The sequence below is a fragment of the Lycium ferocissimum genome, chromosome 4, assembly GCF_029784015.1.
Source record: "Lycium ferocissimum isolate CSIRO_LF1 chromosome 4, AGI_CSIRO_Lferr_CH_V1, whole genome shotgun sequence".
Lineage (NCBI taxonomy): Eukaryota > Viridiplantae > Streptophyta > Magnoliopsida > Solanales > Solanaceae > Lycium > Lycium ferocissimum.
The window spans coordinates 44876454-44897549 of record NC_081345.1 but is presented as its reverse complement, the minus strand read 5'-3'; the positions used below and the strand labels follow the sequence as shown (position 1 = coordinate 44897549).

At 33.8% G+C, this 21096-nt stretch overlaps 2 protein-coding genes across 2 annotated transcripts; both read left to right on the top strand.

Annotated features, from left to right (window-relative positions):
- The first annotated feature begins 6966 nt into the window (after window positions 1-6966).
- On the top strand, window positions 6967-10637 carry LOC132053241 (NAC transcription factor 56-like). Its single transcript, XM_059445181.1, has 3 exons — window positions 6967-7446; window positions 8422-8732; window positions 9572-10637. The coding sequence occupies exons 1-3, from the start codon at window positions 7260-7262 to the stop codon at window positions 10085-10087; spliced, it is 1014 nt and encodes a 337-aa protein (XP_059301164.1). The 5' UTR covers window positions 6967-7259; the 3' UTR covers window positions 10088-10637.
- Window positions 10638-18363: 7726 nt separating this feature from the next.
- On the top strand, window positions 18364-20190 carry LOC132054762 (uncharacterized). The gene is made up of 2 exons (XM_059446731.1): window positions 18364-18793; window positions 20000-20190. Exon 1 carries the CDS (start codon window positions 18528-18530, stop codon window positions 18732-18734), a length of 207 nt encoding a protein of 68 aa, XP_059302714.1. The 5' UTR covers window positions 18364-18527; the 3' UTR covers window positions 18735-18793; window positions 20000-20190.
- Window positions 20191-21096: the final 906 nt, after the last annotated feature.

Below are 21096 nucleotides of genomic sequence, written 5' to 3'. Positions count from 1 at the left end.
ATTCGTATAGCTAAAATATCACCTTTATACTAGATTCATACATTCACACCTATCTCAGATTTACGGGATGTTACAAATTGGCCGAGCCTAGCGATCCTTTAACTCCTCTGGTCCATGTAATTTTAGAGTCACCCTCATCCCATGGTCTGACTTATTTCTCTTTTGCTAATTGAATTCTTATATCAAGTCAAATATTCACATATTTTGGACTCAATTCAAATCACTTCCTTCTTTTATGCCGTAGAATAGTGCATTACATTCATTCATACGTATATACCATTACGGGTCTGGATCGAAGAAATTTGCGCAGGGGTCCGCCTTTCTTCCGCGATGCGGAAGGAAAGCACAACGTTCTGGGACCTTCCGCTTTCCTTCCGCGATGCGGATGTAAAGCGCAACTTCATTCTCCCGGGTCTCCGCTTTCTTCCGCGATGCGGACGAAAAGCGAAGCCCGGGCCCTTCCGCTCCTTCCGCGACGTGGGCCAGGAAGCGCAACGCCCGAAGCTTCTCGCGAACTCGTTTTCTTCCGAGCCGATGTTCGATGGCCGATGTTTGAATGAGAAATTAGGATCGATTCCTGGCCTTTCGAGTAACACAAGATCATAACCTCTGGATTGCTTATGGAATGCGTATCGAATCCAAAGGAATAATCGATGATGAGTAAAATAGTATTTCAAGAATCACTCAAATGGCAAGACATTAAGATTCGAAGTACAAGGCATGGGAATAGACTGAATTTGTTATAGAGTGCTCATGTTCATGTTCTAGCCGGTTCACGCCAAAGAAAGGAGGGAACGAACACCTCACATACCTTACAACCAAGTTTGTCCTTCGCCCGAGCCTATATGTATCGAGGAATATATCTTTAATCATGCTTTCATCACCTTTTCATCAACTTATAAGCACTCTTAGATGTCCTTTTCTTTCTTTCTTCGTTCATTTCTTACTCCCCTTTACGATACTATAGCTTGCTCATCTGTATGTTTATTTCTCGTATTGTCATCTTGAAGGTCCTCTTAGATTTCCATTGCTCTTAAAAGGCTCCTTTCCCGTTTGCCACTTAACAATATCTACTTAGAAGTTTTGTAGATCATTCCACAAGCACAAACTCATCTTAATCTCGTATATATTTATATATACTTCTGAATGGAACTTTCCCGTACTTGTTAACTTCCTTCCCATATCAATATCTCTTTGTTACCACTCACTAGCCAATCTAATCTATAAATCGTAATCACACTTGGGTTCCTGATGTCAACTTCTTTTATGTTTCCAATAGGTCCCATAACTGTTCCTTCAGTGAACGGCTAATGGTCACATTTTCATTTTACTCTTTCTTTATTGACAAACAATTCAATTTGGATAAAATTTCGGCAGAGTTTCCTCTATAATTCTTACTACCTCATTCACACAACCCGTAAAAACACATCCAATGCTCTCGAGCAATCACAAATACCATAATATCTTGCTCAAGTTCTTATGTCAACATCTATCCATGTTAATGAACAGAAAACATACCTTTCGAACGAATGACTTCAATTAAGCAATTTCCTCGTAGTGACATAAATCAACCGCTTATCCGTGATCAAAGCATTCGGTTAGAATCCTGGGATGTCATATCCTCTATGATTCAAAATTATGGCACGATCTAAGAGAAGAAAGAAAGGTCAATAGTTCCTAAATGCCCATGCCTCTTGTTTATAAGTGTGGCGCGCTTTCACACCCATAAACAAGACTCTACCGGACACGACTTCTTGCGTACAACCCCTAGAACGAACTGCTCTGATACCAATTTGTCACACCCTCAATCCTAATAGGGCATGATGGGCACCCGACCCTTACTTAGAGTCGAGCGAACCCACTGGCTCTCATTATACTCTTAATCTCACTGGACTTGCAGGTCATGAATTGAAATGCATAACGGAAGCCTTTCAGAAAAGAAAAAAAACATTCTTTCCGTCTTTATCAAGTCAAGTAAGATCTGTGATCATATGAAATCTGTAAAGTAATGCATGATAATCCATCGGCTTACTGAGCCGCTTGCAAAACTGGCATACTATATACGTGACTCGTCCGTAAAGTCTCTAACATAAATCATTATACCATGACATGGATACTCTGATTCGGCCACACTCCGGAAAGAAATGGAGCTCGCCAATCCAGCTGGAACATCTTCTAGCTATATCCTCTACTCATTCGTATACACCTGCGTGGCATGAAACGCAGCGTCCACAAGAAGGGACGTCAGTACGAATAATGTACTGAGTATGTAAGGCACGAATAATATCATAATATAGCTATGAAAAGTAATAATGAGTAAGAGAGATAACCTGAACATCTGGATGCCTCATAAGGCGGATGTTATGCATGCTTAGCCTTTTAGAAAAAACATTTCATACATATACATAGTAACATGCCCGGCCATAAAGGCTCGGTGTGAAAGTAACATGCCCGGCCATGAAGGCTCGGTGTGATATATAAGTAGTATCATGCCCGGCCATTTAAGGCTCGGTGTTATCATCGTTAGCCCGCGTCCGGCCTCCCGCGTCCGGGCGATATCATAACATGCCCACTGCAAAGCTGTGCGCACATCTACGTGCCCGCCCGACCGACTATAGCGCGCGCGGTGTGAGAAAATACATACATATATATAAAGCATGCATAAGAGCCCAATCAAAAGCCACAAATCAGACGGAGCGACGTAAGGCTCGTAGCCTCCGATTATATTATGGAATAATTATCGTCGCTTTGTCTCACCTTGAAGGAACAATTATTATAAGGTGATACCAACAACAATGAATAAAGTTAAGAAAAGTCAAAAGATAGCTCAATATTCTCGTATCGTCATTGAAATCATAAGTTTGGAACCTTTGAACATAAAATCGTTCTCATGATAGTCATCATAATAATATATAGCTCGTGCATGGAAATCTCTCGTGAATAAAATTATCTCATAACAACATGAACCCGTATGCCTTGGAGCTTGATAAATAAATCCCTCATGATCATCATCATGGTTATCATATAAGAAATTATTCAACTCTACCATCATAGAAACTTTAAAAGTCATGGAATCTCTAACATTCTTGAAATGAGAGTTTTCATGGAGTTCAAGCATAGTTTGGTAAGAAAAGAATCATGCCTTTGGGAGCTCAATAACATCATAAGGATCGCGAGATTCGTGATTTCTAGCATTTGCGGAAACAATGATATTATGGTACGACATAAAGGTTTATAATGAAAGAATCATGCCTTTAGAAAGAAGGGGACTAGCCTTAACATACCTGGAAGATAATTCTCGACTTCCAACTTACTTCCTGTCTTGAAACTCTCTTAAGAATTATTCGTAGCCTCGTAATCTACATATGTAACCATTCATAATATCGTTAGGGTCATCGTTATACGCTCGTCTTAAACACTTAATGAAAGCCCTTTTAGATTCTGCCGAGATTCGGCGATTTCCCCCGTTTATATACCTAGCCCGAGATTCCAATTCAACAACCAACAACATCAACAACAAAACCAATAGCAATAACATCATTCCCAACACCAACATATGCCATAAAACAGCCCACACACTATTTTCTAAATTTCCCAACCAACCAACTTGGGATACGACTAATTAATAACTTTATTTCCGTAAAGGAGTCGAAATTAATACTAACGACATCAATAACAACATCCCCAACATCCTACAAGATAATTATATGTATTTTCATCCAAATTTCTCTTCAACCCTCAATCCATAAATCAACAACATCAACACAATAAACCATAACCTCTATTCTTGAAATTATTCCTTAATTCATATTGATAGAGAAAGAGATTCAACAATTCATACCTTGTTCTTCTGAAGGTAGCCAAAACTTCATCATTTTCTTGTTCCCAAGCCACTCCAACACTAAACGAAATTATATTCGCGACTACGGGTTGCCCGGACCTCGATTGATACTTCGTTACTTGAAATTTCACTCAAAATCCTCAATTTTTGTGATGTATATTTGCTCCCTTGTTGCTGAATTTTTCGGAAATTTTTGGAAGTGTTTTGGATGAAAAAGTGAGATTTAACCCTTTATATAGGGGCTGAGGCGGCGTCACTGTAGCTACGTATCGTAGCCGCACCTTAAGCAGCCTTCTGTTGCGCTTTGTTTCGGGCTTCATCGGCTCGGTTGTAACGTCTACAATTCTCTACTCCGAGGTCCTATCGATGAACGGTTTGTTGCATTTTACAAACTAGACTCGACGAGCTTCATTTTAGGCTTTTGTTTCACCTTAAAACTCCAAATATACTAGGAGATATGCGCCTCCAAAGTTGACTAAAAATCCGCCCAGCATTTCTCAAATTTTCGTCGAACTTATTTCTCTTCAATTTATTCGACCTCGAAATATTCCGAAACTCTCCATACATGGTATTTGTCATTTATTATACTAAAAATGGTCATGTTCTCGGGTCTCAAACTAGTGTTTCCCGACTACGACTTACGAGATTGTAATTAATCCTTTTACTTCGTTGTTACGTACTTTCCATGGCTTGTGCCTTTCAAAACATCATGGGACGTCTCCGACACTCCATTACTACGGTGAGGTACATGTCATACTCATGCTCTAAAAGTGCGGGGTATAACACTTAATCATAGAGAATAGCAGTGTTAGATGTAGTTTGGTATAAACACTATGAATGAATCTTTTTTTTTTTTTTTTGATTTTTTTTTTACTACATAGGGGGTAGAGGGAGGGGATTACAACGTGGGATTCGAACCCTCACCTACAAGGTGAAAGTTCAGGTAACCAACCAACTGAGTTACTAGATCCCCACTATGAATGAATCTTTTATAATTTCATGTAATTAAATATGGGATATAGATAACTCAAAAGCAAAGGGAAAATCACTCAAATATTGTCCAACTTAGTGCTACTAATTTTGAGGAAGATTCCATTTGCTTTTTCTTTAATTCGGTACATGCAACATCCCATGGTTGTATTTCCCATAATTAAACTTTCTAGTTGAAACAAACTAATATTTTTCTCCCGGATAATAGGCTCATTTGGATAGGAACTTTTATTTTAGATTGGTCATGTGAAGGAGAGGTGATGTAACAAATTCCTAATTTTCTTATTCTTGTTATGTTTTAAAAAAGAAAAATATTCAAATATTTTATCTCCATTGAAAAAGATATTGTAAAAGCTTAAATCAGACTAAATTGACGAATTCTACACTAATCATCACTGAGTGTGGTAATTTTTTTCTCTATGAGTTTAAAACTAACAATATGAGTAAATTGACAGTTTGTATATTTATTCCAAGCGTGATACTAGGCCAATTAGTCCAAAGATTAGGTTAGAAAGGCATCCTTATCTTGTTATTTGATTGTCAAGTGTTAAACTTTTGTTAATTTGTCGTTGACCAATATTTTGATGTGGTGTGATGGGTGAGATCTCATTACCCTTAACTCGATATCTCAACATTATATTCTAAGAATGAAGATGGTCATAATAGGACGGACTTTCCTCTTAAGTAAATTTTACGCGCGGCTTGAAAATAACGATGACATAGTTGCTTTCCCCTTTCTCAACCGTCCACGTGTGGATTCCAAGTTGCAAGCGTGTCTGAATAATTAAATTTCCTGAATTTCAGTTCTCAAGCTCTAATTACATCATTATCATGTATTAATCACCTCTTCTATTTGTGCCAATGAGCAATACATGCACTATCCTCCTTTCTTTCTTTTTTTAACTAAACGACTAATGAGCCATCCATTCCTTAATTACATGGACGTTACCCATATAGGTTCAAAATATTCGGATCGACAGTGAGCAAATTGGAGATGTTTAAATTTTACTTTTTTATACTTATTTATACAACGCATAAAAACTTTTTACAATATTAATATAGTTATTCAAGTTCTACCAGGGTAATTCTCAGTTATCAACTCATATTTGCTATAAATAATTACTTTTTTTTCTATGATGGTTGTTCAGACCAGTTTATACACACATCGACTAATTAATTCAACGGAATAGTTGTTACCCTTTTTATAGTTGTTACCCTTTTTATTAATATAAGTTCCGAGTTACTTCGTGCATCAAGACTTGAACAGATCGGAAAGAATCACCTTATATTTTTGCAACAGTTGGATTTTAAACTTGACCTCATGGGAATCCCCTTTCATTTTAAGTGAAGGCGTTTAATTGAGCGAGAAAATTTAAGAAAAGAAATGACTTTTAAAACTTGTGATTTTAAACATTGCATGTTCATAAAGTCATGTCATTAAAGGTAAAATAAAAATTCTAAGATTAAATTGTTTCAAAAACAAAAAGATGTCGTTTTTTAAAATTAAAAAGAAAAGAGTCTCACATAAATGGGACGGAGAAAATATCCACACTTGTAATTGTGAGTTGTAACACACTATTCAATAAATTAATCCAGGTGCGAGTAAATTGGCTTGAATATAACTATTATTCAAAGATACTCTTTTTGTTTCATTTATGTAATAATATCTTCTTATTATTTTGTATGGAGAAAATGACACATTCTATATTTTGGAAGGATTTAACTTTAATTAAACTCCTCATTTTACCTTCGAAGATGATTTATAATTACAGAAATTTCATATATGTTTAAAATCACACTCAAAAATCTTTTTTTTCCCTTTTAAACTTTGTAGCGGGTCAAACTGCTTCACATAAATTAACACAAAAAAAGAAGAAAAAAAAAAAAGAATATGCTTAATTGTTCTTTGAGTAATTCAATAATATAAAAAAGTTATACTATCTAGTAGTGTATGTTGTTAATGCTTATGTTTTTTCCATAGCTGTTGTGTTTACATTTTTCCCGAGGGTTTATCGGAAACAATCTCTCTATATGCACAAGATAGGAGTGAGGTCTGCATACAAACTACCCTCCCTTGATCCCACTTGTGGAATTAGACTGGTATTGTTGTGGTTGCTGTATGAAAATTAAATCCACATTACGATGGCATCACCATAAATTCAGTGGTCCCCTTATACCATATAATATAAGAAGAAGAAAGGAAGTGTGTAGGGATGAATTAACCAAACAATTTTCCAGCTGATTCTTCTCATTTCTCTTCATGCCATTTCTCTTTTCAAAACAATATCACAAACTCAAATCCAATAATCATCGTACTATTCGAATTAACCTTGTACCTTGTATTCTTCTTCTTCTTGTTTTTTTTTTTTTCTTTTCTTTTTAAAGTACTGAATTCAGATCAACTCGATTATCATCAGTAATTGTATTTATGGGGAGCACGGATTCATCAACCGGGGCACGTCATCAGCCTCAGCTCCCTCCAGGGTTCCGATTCCACCCGACAGATGAAGAACTCATCGTCCACTACCTGAAGAAGAAAGTTGACAGTGCTCCGATTCCGGTTGATATTATTGCTGAAGTTGATCTTTATAAGTTTGATCCATGGGAACTCCCTGGTACTATTTTACTACTGCTATGCCTACTCCAGTTACTTCTTCTTTTTCATTTCTATAACCTATAGATAAAGAAAAAGAACAGGAATTAGCGATAGAAGATTTCTGTGGCTAAATTGCAAAAACTCGTAATTACTCCTATTTAACTATGGATTATCAAAATCATGTTAGCTATGAGCTATGAGGAACTTAGTAGCTTATTCTCTTTTTCTTATAATAAGTTTTTTTTTTTTCTTTTTCTTTTTCCTTTTCAATCTTCATGTTGTCATAAAGTTTCTATGACCAACTTCCAGAGGCTTGAACCCAAAATAGGAATTAACAATGGCCAAGTACTTCTGTTGCTAAACTGCAAAAATATCATGGCTAATAATTTTATTTAATGGTGAATTATCAAAAAATCATGTTAGCTATGGTCTATTTAGTGGCGAAGTTCTTTTTTTGTATAGTCATAATATAGTATCATTTTTCTTTCTTTTCAATCTTCATGTTGCCACAAAGTTTCTATGACCAACTTGCATAGGCTTGGACTCAAAAGTTAGCATCGATGAGTTTAACTTATATACATTAACAAAGATAAATAATGATGTTCTCAAAAGATATTTATAGATATTTTTATTAAAAGTGAATTTGTAAATTATTATGTTTCTTAAAATATATTTACAGGTAACCTTGATTAAAAGTGAATTTTTAAACAAAATAGGTTACCTATGTAAATTATTATGTTTTTTAAAAGATATTTACAAGTAACCTTGATTAAAAGTGAATTTGTAAACAAAATAGGTTATCTGTTGCAACACGTAAAAGCGACGTGATAGTGTATGACTTTTTGCCAGTTTTTACAAATTAGAATTCTAAACGTATATGTGGAATTCCTCGAAAAGTAGTACTCATAAATTTTAAGTTTTGTACTCATATTTTCTTAAAAATATGAATCTTAAATTTTAAATTCTCAATCCTTCTCTATCAATTATGATGCAGCTAAGGCAATATTTGGAGAACAAGAATGGTATTTTTTCAGTCCTAGGGATAGGAAATACCCGAATGGGGCGAGGCCGAACCGGGCAGCTACATCGGGTTATTGGAAGGCTACCGGAACTGACAAGCCGGTGTTTACCACCGGTGGAACTCAAAAAGTTGGGGTCAAAAAAGCTCTCGTGTTTTATGGTGGAAAACCTCCTAAAGGAGTGAAAACTAATTGGATCATGCATGAATATAGACTTGCAGAAAATAAAACAAATAATAAGCCCCCTGGTTGTGATATTGTTGCCAACAAAAAAGGATCTCTGAGGGTAAGTCCTTTTTTAAAAAATAACTATTTATATCTTGACTTAATTCAAGTTTCAAATTTTTAATTTGATGAAAGAATTTAAGAGCCACCGTTCGAATTTTGAGAGTCAACACTAGTTTTTTCTTTTATCACGATTTTTTCTTACGCCACTTAAATATTTTGAATTAAATGTGACTTATAAAACTTTTTACGTATTCTCCAAATATGTAAATTTTATTTCAAAAAACTTAAAATTTTATGTTCGAATTCACGGTCAAAACTAAAGAGTTTGACTCTCGAAATTTCAATGGTGCCACATAGAAATCGGGACAAAGGAAGTATCAATGTAATTTAATCGGTTATAGTACGGTTAACACTATTGAAAAATGGAAATTTATGACGGACGAAAATGAGCTCGTCGCAAAACATTTCGACGGATTCGTCCGTTGAAAATCCTGCCGGCTTTTCATATTAGTACTATGAAATGGTTTAAGTTGGATAAATGAGTATTGTAAATTATTTTACACTATCTGCGCAATAATACTGGTTACAGTAAGTTATCAATAATACTGTAAAAACAAGGATTTCTGATGGACAGAAATGTGCTCGTGGCATATCGTTTCTGACGGATTTCGCACGGCATTTCAACAGATTCATCTGTCGGAAATCTCGCCTATTCTAGTTGTGTATTAGTACTTTATTTTGCATGCTACTATATGAGGCTTGATGTAAAGAGTTACCATACTGATTTTTTTTTTTCCTGTCAGTCAGTGCATATAACATAAAACTCGAATGAATGTAATGTTTGACTGGCTAGTTAGTCTTACTTTTTTAGACTATACTATATGTTCTTTTTTGCAGTTAGATGATTGGGTTTTATGCCGGATTTACAAGAAGAACAACACACAAAGGCCAATAGATGACATGAATGACATGATGGGACCAATACCACCATTATTTTTTCAACAAAAACAAGAAGGAATTAAAGCTTCAAACTATGGTGCATTACTCGAAAATGAATCGAACATGTACGAAGGAATTATGAACAACACGAGCGATATGATCAACAATAATGGATCCATTTCACAGTTATCGTCAAAGAGACCGCTCCCTGCAGGTTTGTACTGGAATATCGAAGACGGGGATAATTCTCCGTCTACAAAAAGGTTCTTAGTTGAGAACGGGGACGATGGACTTAACATGATTAATGTGCAAACAAATCATGATCAGAACAGCTCCATCGCCAGTTTCTTGAGCCAGCTTCCTCAAAATCCTTCGATTCAACAACAAGAAGAAGCATTGGGATCTCTTAGTGATGGAGTTGTCTTTCGACAGCCTTATAATAATCAAGTTACCGGCATGAATTGGTACTCTTAGGGATGCAAAAAATCAAAATTTAGCTGGCCCTGTGAAATTAATCAACCATATAATATATAGTACAAGTATTATTTATGGATCTCTCATCATTCTACTTAGAATTTACACAGAGCACCATCTACTCAGACTGTCACATCAGCAAAAGAGAGAGAAATAATAGATAGTGGAACACAACTAGCTAGCGGCAGACAGGCATTCAATTAGAAATCAGATGCTTCTTCAACAACTATCTTCAGAATGTTATATCTCAGCTTTCTTCAAAAACCAGCTATTAGAAGGCTTCTCTTAAAGCAGAAAAATAGGAGTTTTAGTAATTTCAGCTATTCGATGAGAATGATTGCAGTAGTGAAGCAAATTATGATAGACACGAAAATCATTTGTTAGATGATAATCTACAGCTTTTTTGGTGACTATATGCTTGTGGAATTTTTTTAGGTAAGACAGAATATGTATGGTTGGCTTAATTTAACCTCTAATACAACTTTGGTTTGTCTGTGATTCTATGAATAGATATGCTAAGAATGAAAATAAGATTTTGTTGTTGCATTGATGATTTGCGTCGATTTATGACGGATCTGTCCGTCACAATTTTGACATTTTCTTGTAGTGATATATGTGTTGACTAATCTTGCTAACATTGTACTAGATAAAATGAAATGGTTGAAATAATTGAAAAATGAAATTATTCAATATTCACGAATACACATTGAATGTGGAGATTACACATTGAATTTAAAAAAAGTGAATAAATAATACATTCACATGAAGCAGAAATTTCTGGTAATTTACCATCATAAAAGCAAGGAAACTATAGCTGTATATTTAAACCATATGCTTTCAGCTTCTCATGATTATTCTGTCTTCTGATCATTCTTTCTACTGATGGTCATTACAAGAATAAACTATTGTCTAAAAGCTTACATGTATTTCAGTTTTTTTCTTTTCTTTTGTAGTTTAGGTTACGTGCACAGACAATTTAGTACAAGTTTTTATACTATTATATACGTTGAGGTGATTCGAGACGTACGGACTTCGAACTTGAACTTTATGCATGGGTAATTCTAGGACAGCGACCTCAAGTGCTATAATCATTGGGTTCGAAATTTAATATTCTTATATTTTGTGAAATTTTTAACACATATATAGGATGTAGGTCAAAGCTAATAGTCGAACCATAACTTACAGGATTTTGTCAGGAAAGGGGTTCACCATCCATTATATAAACCTAAATATATATTTTGACCTTGTGTATACAAAGTGTGATTTAATTTTTTGATGAAGGAATTTCGGATTACCCCTTCCGCCCCTCTAACTTCGTCCCTGAAGGTGGCCTGTATATGGTACGTTGAAGAGTTATAACTATAGTCTATACTCAGTTGAATTACGTACATTGATTAAGTAAAAATTCTTTTATGTGTACATAACCTAAATGCTTCCCAACACACTAGATGATAAAGCTGACGGTAATGGGCTAGGATAGTTTAGATTGTTGATTTTGATAATGGAATTACCTTCTCCTTTTTTGGAGCGTCAAAAACCAAAGAATCGGCTCTCTATTAGCAAAAGTATTTGGCAATACAGCACAATTAGCATAATTCAAAAGAAGATGGAAACTTACTAATTTAGATAAAAAGATAAGAAGCTTTAGTTGTGGGAAACTGCATGGATAGTGGCAAATATGTTAGAGAGGGATGTATATATTTCAACATTGTTGATGGAGTATCATCATTGATTGGAGGAAATTACGTAGTGGATAACGTACATGACTCCTTAGTAGTTGTCTTCCACTTATTACGGCACGACTTTGGTTTCATAGCTTACCTTGACACAAAGTTTAATAAGGAAAAAATTCACTACTAAAAAAATTAGGAATTAGTGATGGACAAATTTTATAACTAACATCAGAATATGTCGCGAATCATATATTTAGCAACGGATTAACGACTGATTCTTATGCTAACTACGACCAATTGCGACGAGCGACAAAGTTTGTAGCTAGCTAATTCTAACTTTTTTCTGTAGTGATTTCCGTTAAAATTTGTTGTATTTCTTTGAGAAGTTTTTATTTCTTCTTTAAAATCAGCATGCGAGCATGTGAATAAATTTTTATATTGATGATTAATACGGTTTTCTACTATATGCAGTTCAATTTTATTATTTTTACTTAACATTAAGAGGCCGAAAACCGGAAAGTTTAGAAGAGATGGAGAACCTTAGCGGCTGCCCATCAAGGCGTAGACAAGCTTGCTTCTTGTTGCTTTTAAACACACAAGCAAGTATATGCGATCGTACAAGTAATATAGGATTTAAAGTTCAGATGTCGTACTCACAAGGACTTATGATTAACCGTCAACTAAATTAAACTAATGCTAATTATCTAAACAAGAAAGAAATCCAAATTTATATTTATAAACTAACGAAAAAAGAAAGAAAGTAAATAATGAACTTCAACCAAGAAAGAGCGGATTTTTATCGGAGAAGAGATAGACCAGGGTTAACACCACTAACAATCCAAATTGGTCTTCAATTGTTTACCTATTGACACTTGATTTGACAATGTTAACTTACGAGTATCTTCCGAGTCCAGGCCTTACAAATATAGACGCTACTATAACGCCTACATTCCTATGGTCGCCAGAGGTATAAGAACGATTTACTTCTCCGTATTCAACTAAGCGTTAACGGTGATATTCCTATCCTCATTAATGAGACGATCAATCGAACAAGCCTCTATTTATTCTTATTACGTATGCAAATTCCCTATCCCTAGTTCAATTCACACGCCTTGAATAGTTTTTAACTATTTCGTCAAATAATCAAACAATTAAGATCAAGAATAAGAGAAGATAAAACCCTGTAACTGCGACCTTCACAACAGCTTCAAGATTTCTCTCGGTCCAAAGTTCTAAACTCAGAGTCACAAATTAATCAAAATTATATACAAATCCTATAGAATATGTATTTATAGGGTACTAAAAAATCTGAACTTTTAAAAAATCAAATCCACTCAGATCAGAAAAAATTGGGGGATGTTGAGAGAGCCTAACTTCTCGCGTCAGTGGTGCGACGCATGGCCGTTGTTCCTGCAGGTACGTTTTTTTCATCTTCATTTCAATTTCAATTGGTTATTTCCTTTTGTCTTCACTTTGGAGGGACAAACTCTATAGAGTGTCCCCCACTTTGTCCCCTCTTGTCTCTTCTTCTTTTTTCCTTTCGTGTTTTATTCAATTTTGCTTCAATTTTTTTTATTTTTACATCGCATTATTTCTACATAATAAAAATATAATATTAAGCATATCTCATTATAATTAATATTTAAAAGACAATTAAAAATGCTAAAATGAGACAAGCAATGAATAAATAAGCATTTTAGGCTGACTTCTTCACAAGCCTGCTATCCCCTAAAAGTAGCTTTGTAATGTTTCCCTGGAAAGCAAAGGCAATTAAACAATAATTAAGAAAATTTGGGGTTTTAAGAAAGTTATTACCTTTATTGAAAGCATAAAATATATACGATCCCTAAAGGCATTAAGTCAGCAAATTAATTGAAGAAAGCCAATTTGTGAGGTTAGTAGCGCTCTTGTTGCTAACTTTAATTTGCGAGACCTATGGCTATATATAGAAAAATTGAAACTTTTGGTTTCGCTATTTTGTGTCAACGAGATTCAACATATATTATATCTATAGAATGAAATTTCTTGCCGAAGGAATATTTATTCAACCCAATCCAAAAAATTGACACCCACACTCCATGTATGCTTAATTAACTCCCAAATAAATTCTTGATACTCCTATGTTTCATTTTATGTGATTCTGATTGACTGAATTTATAGTCCAGTTTGGTTTATTTTTAAAATCATTCTTGGATAATGATAAAAAAGAAGAATTTTTTGTTCCAACGCTAACGCCACAGGGTCGTCGATTGTTTTTGATAATCCCGCCTAACCTTAAAACATTTTTCACAATAAGTAGCCGTAGAAATTTTAGCCACTTCAGTAAACTTAGTTATAAAAAATAAAAAAAACTTTGACCAAAGCTATTAGCTTTCCATCACTGTTGATTTAGCCTTAATCATCGGAATACACTCTACCCCAATCTCTTTAGAGTGCTTTTTTTTTTTTTTCTTTCTCTATCATTAAATGTTGCTGATGTCTACACATTTTAGTTGAGTTCTTCTATTTACCCAAGCTTCCACCTTTTGTTCAAAACAGAGTATTTCTAGCATTTTTAATCACCTTCCCATTGAAATCAAGAATTTTAATTTTTGTATTCTTTGAAAATCACTTTGTCATTTGTGCCAGAATTGAAATTCTTTGAAAATAACTTATTGATGAAATGTGTAGTTAAATATACAGAAGTTCCACAATTTTTTTTTTAAAATAATCAAGAAAACTGAATTAAGAGAATCTGTCAAAATTTATGTATAATTATTGCATAATATGGGTATCATTTATGCATATTCTGATTATGCACTTGTTATACACATTGTACATTGTGTAATTATGCTTAATATGAGTAGGATTGATGTATATTCTGATTATACACTTGTTATACATTCAGAATGTATCAGAAAAACAAGGAATATAAAAAGGAGGAGGCAACTAACCAACATAGAGAAGTAGTCAAGAAACTATGCATAAATTATGTAATCTAAAATTACTGCCATCCTCCCTTGTTGAGGAGAGCTAGAAATTGATAAAACAAAAGAAACTTTTAGATGGGTACAGATGGGGAAACAAAGAAACCTCTTCTAAATGGTGTATTTTTATATAATCCTAAAAATTATGTAATCTAAAATCAATATCCCTATAATTTATCCTAACAATTAACTACTTATTAATTATATCTGTCTAGAGCCGGTTGAAAAGGTGCGGAATTGATTAAAATGGGTTATAAAAATAACATAGTTTTATTTTGAGTTTATAATTAATATGGGATGCTGATTGAGTTAATTGTTCCTACTTAATGATTTCATTTCAGTCCTGCTCGTTTTAGGAACACACAATGTGTCCACTTCGTTACAAAATTGATTAGATGCTACACATTGCATACAAATTGTTTTTTCTTTTCGATTTCTCATCCGATATTCGATACTCGTTTCGAGGTTATGATCAATTCAAATTTGTGACATGTAAGTTCAATTAATTAAGGGGAAAACATTAAGTACTAAGTTAGGGATTGAACCCGAAACCTCATATTTCAACATACGATAGCATGCATAAATATATAGAGAGAGACAGATCGATAAATGCATACACATCCATATTATACACTTAGACGTATTATCAACAGATTTTCTAAGTCTTATCTAGATTTTCTAAGTCTTATCTTTCTTAAACAGAAATATCTATAATTACTTTCCCCATTTTCTAGATATATGTGCAAGTGTATATACCTAGACATATTTTACAAGTATACACAAAATGTATACTAAAGGTATATACCTGTAAAACTAAATAGAAGACAGACAACCCAAGGCCCAAACTGTAAATCTCATAATAGACGAATAGCGTTTTGGATTGGGCAATTTGCAGGGTCGTCCTTCGCTGGGGTGGTCTTTAATTTTTTGCCTCTGCCTTTGCAAATTGTTTTAAGGCAGATAAGATTTCTCTGCCATCGAGCGAGTGCTTAAAACTGGCCACCTGGCGGCCAAAACTTAAAACAACCAATTTAAAATGACAAAAATTAAAATCACTACCCCAACGTAATAACAATCCACGCAAAAAAAAAAAAAAAAAAGTTTTGGATTGTGTATCGTTTGGCCCAATTCCGTTTGGGTTCTGACCTACTCATTTAGCCCAATCATATTTTTTTTACACTTGTCTTTTAAAAATTCTATGGGAAATTTACAGGATTGTCCTTCGTTGGCGGTGGTCTTTAATTTTTATCCCTCAAAATGGTGGTCTTTAAATTTTGTCTTTCAGGCAGAATTTGCATTTAAGTTCTGCCTCGAGATTTTTTTTTTTTTTTTAATTATTGAGCTGTTAAATCCACAACCCTGGTGTTAGGCGAAGGTGAAAAACTTAAAGTTAATGAAATTTACTCAAGAAAAATTAAAGACCACCCCAAGATGAAGGACAATCAGCACTAAAAAAAAAAAAAAAAAAAATACTATTATATCGTGCGTTCGAGAAAGGGAATAGGAATTGAAATTTGACATATATCAATTATGTGGAGATATTATCAATGCCCCTAAACTTCAAGTCTTTGTGACACCCAATCTAGTTATATTTGATCCTTTTTTTAGGTTTTTTGATGAGGTGAATAGACAAATTTATGTGTGAATTCTCACTTTGCTTGTTTTCTGGTTAGGTAAAGTTGTGAGATGTTTTGAGAAGTAAATGGAGAGGTTTTGGTTGAAAATGACTAAAATATTAAATAATCAAGTACTTCAAAAGCTAAAATAGCATCGAAATGGATTTAACTATACAATTGTGCACCCTATTGCGCAATTGGTTTCTGGGGCTTGCGTCGAGGTCCGATTAATTCGAATTCACACTGTGTTTTTTTTCTATTTTTAATCAGAACTGAATTCCATTTTATGCATCTTTCCAGAAGCTTACACTTTGATCTGAGAGCAAAAAGTTTTCGAAAATCTATTTAATAATATGAAAGAAGTCCTCTATCTTAAGGGATTCGCACTATGTAAGGTCCATTATTAGGGAAGAAGCCTCCTTATCAGGACTTTTTATATATCTAGAGCTTGAATTTGAACCTTAAATTAAAGGTGGAGGAATCATATCTATCCCGCTACTAACTCGGGATGATTAATGATATTGAATTATTATAAAGTACCTTACTTTGATTTCCTTCGACATGCAAAAATATCAAAGAGAGTCACATGACTACAATCCAGCAGCAATGAATAAATGAGAGTCGTAATAAATGCATTTGACACGTTGCTTAGTCTAATAATCTTTCAAAACTCCTCTTGGCTACTAAAATAGCCAACTTTGCCAAATCAAATTTTAAGTGCTAACTTTAATTTTTTTGGTTACAAGCTTACAGTTATTAGTTAGAACAACATTTAGTCAGAACAATATTAGGAATATTTTATTTTCCTTTCTCCTATTTATGAAGCAGCAGAATTGAAATTTTTAATAGTACAGCAAAGCAATTCATTAATTAAACACAAGATCTCCCAACTGTAAAATGGACAAATGGCATAGTGAGTACCTTTAATTACTTAACGAAAGTCGAGCTATCTTCTTCAAAAGCCTTAACTTACTTCTAGAGTTCCCTTACGTGGCAATCCATGTTTGGTTGGAAGTTGAGACTTTTTTTTTTTTTTTTTTTTGGATTTCCATTATGTATTAGGTACTCATTTTGGATCCGACTAATTTAGATTTGCGCTGGATAATCTCGCTTTGGAAAATAAAACACTCCTTATCAAAAGAGACACTATTCTAAGGACTCAAAGACGAAACTTCTAATTAAAGATGAAAAGTCGTGCCAAGTTAAGACTTATACGTTAATCAAAAATCGCCTTATATTTATCACTTGTCACTTGTGAGCCAACCCTCACTTCTAGTAAATTGTTTCTCCAATTCATCGTATGTGGCATAATTTTCTTATTAATTTGTTAAGAACAAAAGATATATGCATTTTTATATTATGCTAACAATTTAACTTTAAGCTTTAATTTTTGCCTGTGAATAACATGTTTTTGTAGCGACAGAATTAAATCATCATGATATGTTTACTATAAATTTCAAAAATCTTTCTTTCTTTCTTTCTTTCTTAATTCAGATGACTAGTCAAATCTATACGGCCACATAAAAACATATTCCGATATTTACTTGTATAAGATAATAGTGTAAGAATTTCACACTATTAGAGTAATATTTTTTGTAAAAAACTATATCAAAAAATTTTACTATATTTTTTTAGATCCACCAAATCAAAATTGCTACTCAAGAGTTAAACTATATAATGAGAAAAAATCACAAATATCCATATTTCCCCCACTGTGATTATAAAATAGACCTTATCCTGATATTTCAAATTCAAGTGAATTTTATAATAATGTCTTGGAGCTTCACTTATAAAATTTATAACTCTATGATAACAGCTATACTTTTCAAAGATGTGGATGAAAAGTGGCCAGTGAACACTAGCTATTTCTACGTACATACTATCTTAATCAGAATTAAACCAATAAAACTCCGTGACAATGTTCTAAAGTTTATTTATAAAATTTAAAATTTCATAACATTAAATATTTTTCAAAGATACGACGGGCGCACTATCTCTACCTATATAATATCCTAATTAGAGACCACTCCCTTGGAATATCCAAGGAGACTCCAATAAACTCCTTTACTAGAGTTCAGACACAAAGGAAGAAAACTTGGCCAAAAGAAAAACAAGAAGCTATCTGATTAATAATTTCTCTCTTCTATTTGATACTTTAATTTTTAGCCAAAACTCCATCTAATCTATGGTATGTTTTTGCTTTCTGGTGGATCAAAAGAGGATAATGCGGCGGAGTAAGCCGGTGGCTGGCTCGTGTTCGAGGTGTGGCCACGGTGCAAAAGTGGCTGATATGTGTACTTCTACTAGGTTTTGTTATATTCCATTTTATAACAAGTCTTGGAAGGCTGTTGTATGTAGTTTTTGTGGTGCCATTCTCAAATCCTATACATAGAAAACAATCTTCCCTCATCCATATGTTTGTCTTGGGAGAGGAGTTGTAGCTGGCAAAGGGTGATCAGTTGACTATTTTTCGTTAGAAAATTGTATTTGTATGTAGGTAAAATATAATTCATTGGTAGAGTTTGTGAGTTATATATATCTAGGATGGCTACGTTGAATATAGCAGGAAGTTCTATCAATTTGTCAGGACTTGTATTTTTTTCCTTTTGTTTGTTTAATTTTTAGTTTTGAAATCATGACGATCTGGTATGATTTGTGAGTAATTCACCAGGACAACTGTTGAAGAATGAAAAAAATCCCTCATCGGTAGTTAATGAGATGAGTGGTCTCTATATGGACTTGTCCTCCCCTCATGAGCTAGCTTTTGGGATTGAGTTAGGTTCAAGATTCATTTTTTATATGATATTAAAGCAAGACCCATTTCACCCAATGTTGAGCCCCCAAATTAAATTGCCCACGCTCCAGATGTCAGGCCCTGAGAATGAGGTGGGGTGTTAAAGAATGAAAAAAGTCCCTCATCAGTGATTAGTGAGGTAGGCGGTCTCTTTATATGAACTTAGACAATCATCTTTGTCGCTCAACTTAAGGGTATTTTAGTTCGAAATTTGTTCATTAACTTAAAAATGTCATTTTCGCACAAATGTCGAAACAATGAGGGCCATATTTAAATTATTAAATAGCGACGCAAAAGTATCATTTTTGTACAAATCGTCCACTAATTTTTAGGATTGAGTTAGGATCATATACATTCGATGACAGGGTTTTGCTTTCTGGCTGGCTCGTGTTTGAGGTGTGGCCACGGTGCTAAAGTGGCTGGTATGTGTACACACTAGATTTTGTCATATTCCCTTTTATTTCAAGTCTTGGGAGGCCATTGTTTGTAGTTTTTGTGGTGCCATTCTCAAATCCTACACATAAGTAAACAAGAATTTTTTTTAAACTAGTTCTTTTTCTCGTACCTCTGACTATGTTCCTCTTAGGGGCGGAGTTACAATATGCATTCAGTCCAGGATGATCAGTTGAATACCTTTTGCCAAGTGAATGCAGACATTCACCAATTAGTTTCTTCCTGCTCTTCAATGAACATATGAGTTAGCCATAGACAAATTACATAGCTAAATAACAAAATCCGTTGCTAATCCTATTTAGCGATGGATGATTGATTATTACAAAATTTCTGTCATCTACGAGCTATTTAACGTCATATTAGCGACGAAATTTGTAGCTAATTGTATTTTTTTTTTTTTTTTTTTACAGTGAGCTCAATGAACATCTATTACAATTCCACTCGATATATAAGGTTTGTGTTTCATTAATATTTGTAGTAGTATACAAAGCTTTCATCAGTGGTAGAAGCCATGGATGAACATCATGGATTAAAACGGCGGACTCAAAAAGACAAGGTTGAGGTGTGTTTCTTGGAAGAGAAAGTTGAATGTGCTTTAGTCACGCTCTATTTCATTTTATGTGACATTATTTTCTTTTTAATTTATTTTTAAAAAAATGAACTTTTTTTATATTTGAAATAATTTAGCTTTAAACTTTAGATTATATCCTTATGACATCATTTTATAGCCACATAAAATGATGAAAGCTAAAAAAATTCAAAAAAAAAATCTTTCTTAAATTTTATGTTCAGTCAAACAGACTTACATATAATGAAATGTAAAAGACATACAATGTTTATGTTTATAATCAATGATATTTTACAAAATAAGGCCTTGAAAATACACAGTGGAATGGATCCTAATCAATTGGATGAAAGAATCAAAGGTTATCAAGTTCAAAACACGGATATTAATTAGTGGAAAGGAGAATTTTTGGATCATTTAAGTAGCATTATGGTTTCTTACCCTTTTTTTGGTTTTTTAATCTCAATAGTAAAACAAAAGATAAAATTGTGTATTTTCAGATAGTAGAAGAACAAATTTGATCACTTGAAAAGAGAGGCGAATCCAGAATTTTAAGAGGATGAGTTCACCTTAGATTTTTTTTTTTTAAAAAAAAAGACGTAAAAGTGTATTTAGTAGGGTTCAATCCCACAACCTTAAGTGATTAAAGGTAACACTTAGCCAGTGCTCCATTCAGTCTAGTTTGAGCATGTGTTCATTTAGTTAATATTAGATATATTTTACGGATTATATACATAATATACCGAGTTTAGTCGAATGACCATGTGTTCATGTGACCCATTTTCTATACCTGGATTCGCCCCCGCTTGAAAACAACTTTTTCCAACTAATAAAATTATTATTCGAAAACATAGAAATAAACAAAGAAGAGGAAACGGATGGGGACCCGTCATTGTTGGTGGCCATGTGCATTTGTGTGGTGGATAGTAGAACAAGGTTGAA

Coding starts and splice junctions, on each gene's coding strand:
- LOC132053241 (XM_059445181.1), top strand. CDS start 7,260: ATGGGGAGCACGGATTCATCAACCGGGGCACGTCATCAGCCTCAGCTC. Junction 7,447..8,421: donor TGATCCATGGGAACTCCCTG/GTACTATTTTAC, acceptor ATTATGATGCAG/CTAAGGCAATATTTGGAGAA. Junction 8,733..9,571: donor ACAAAAAAGGATCTCTGAGG/GTAAGTCCTTTT, acceptor TCTTTTTTGCAG/TTAGATGATTGGGTTTTATG.
- LOC132054762 (XM_059446731.1), top strand. CDS start 18,528: ATGGTATGTTTTTGCTTTCTGGTGGATCAAAAGAGGATAATGCGGCGG.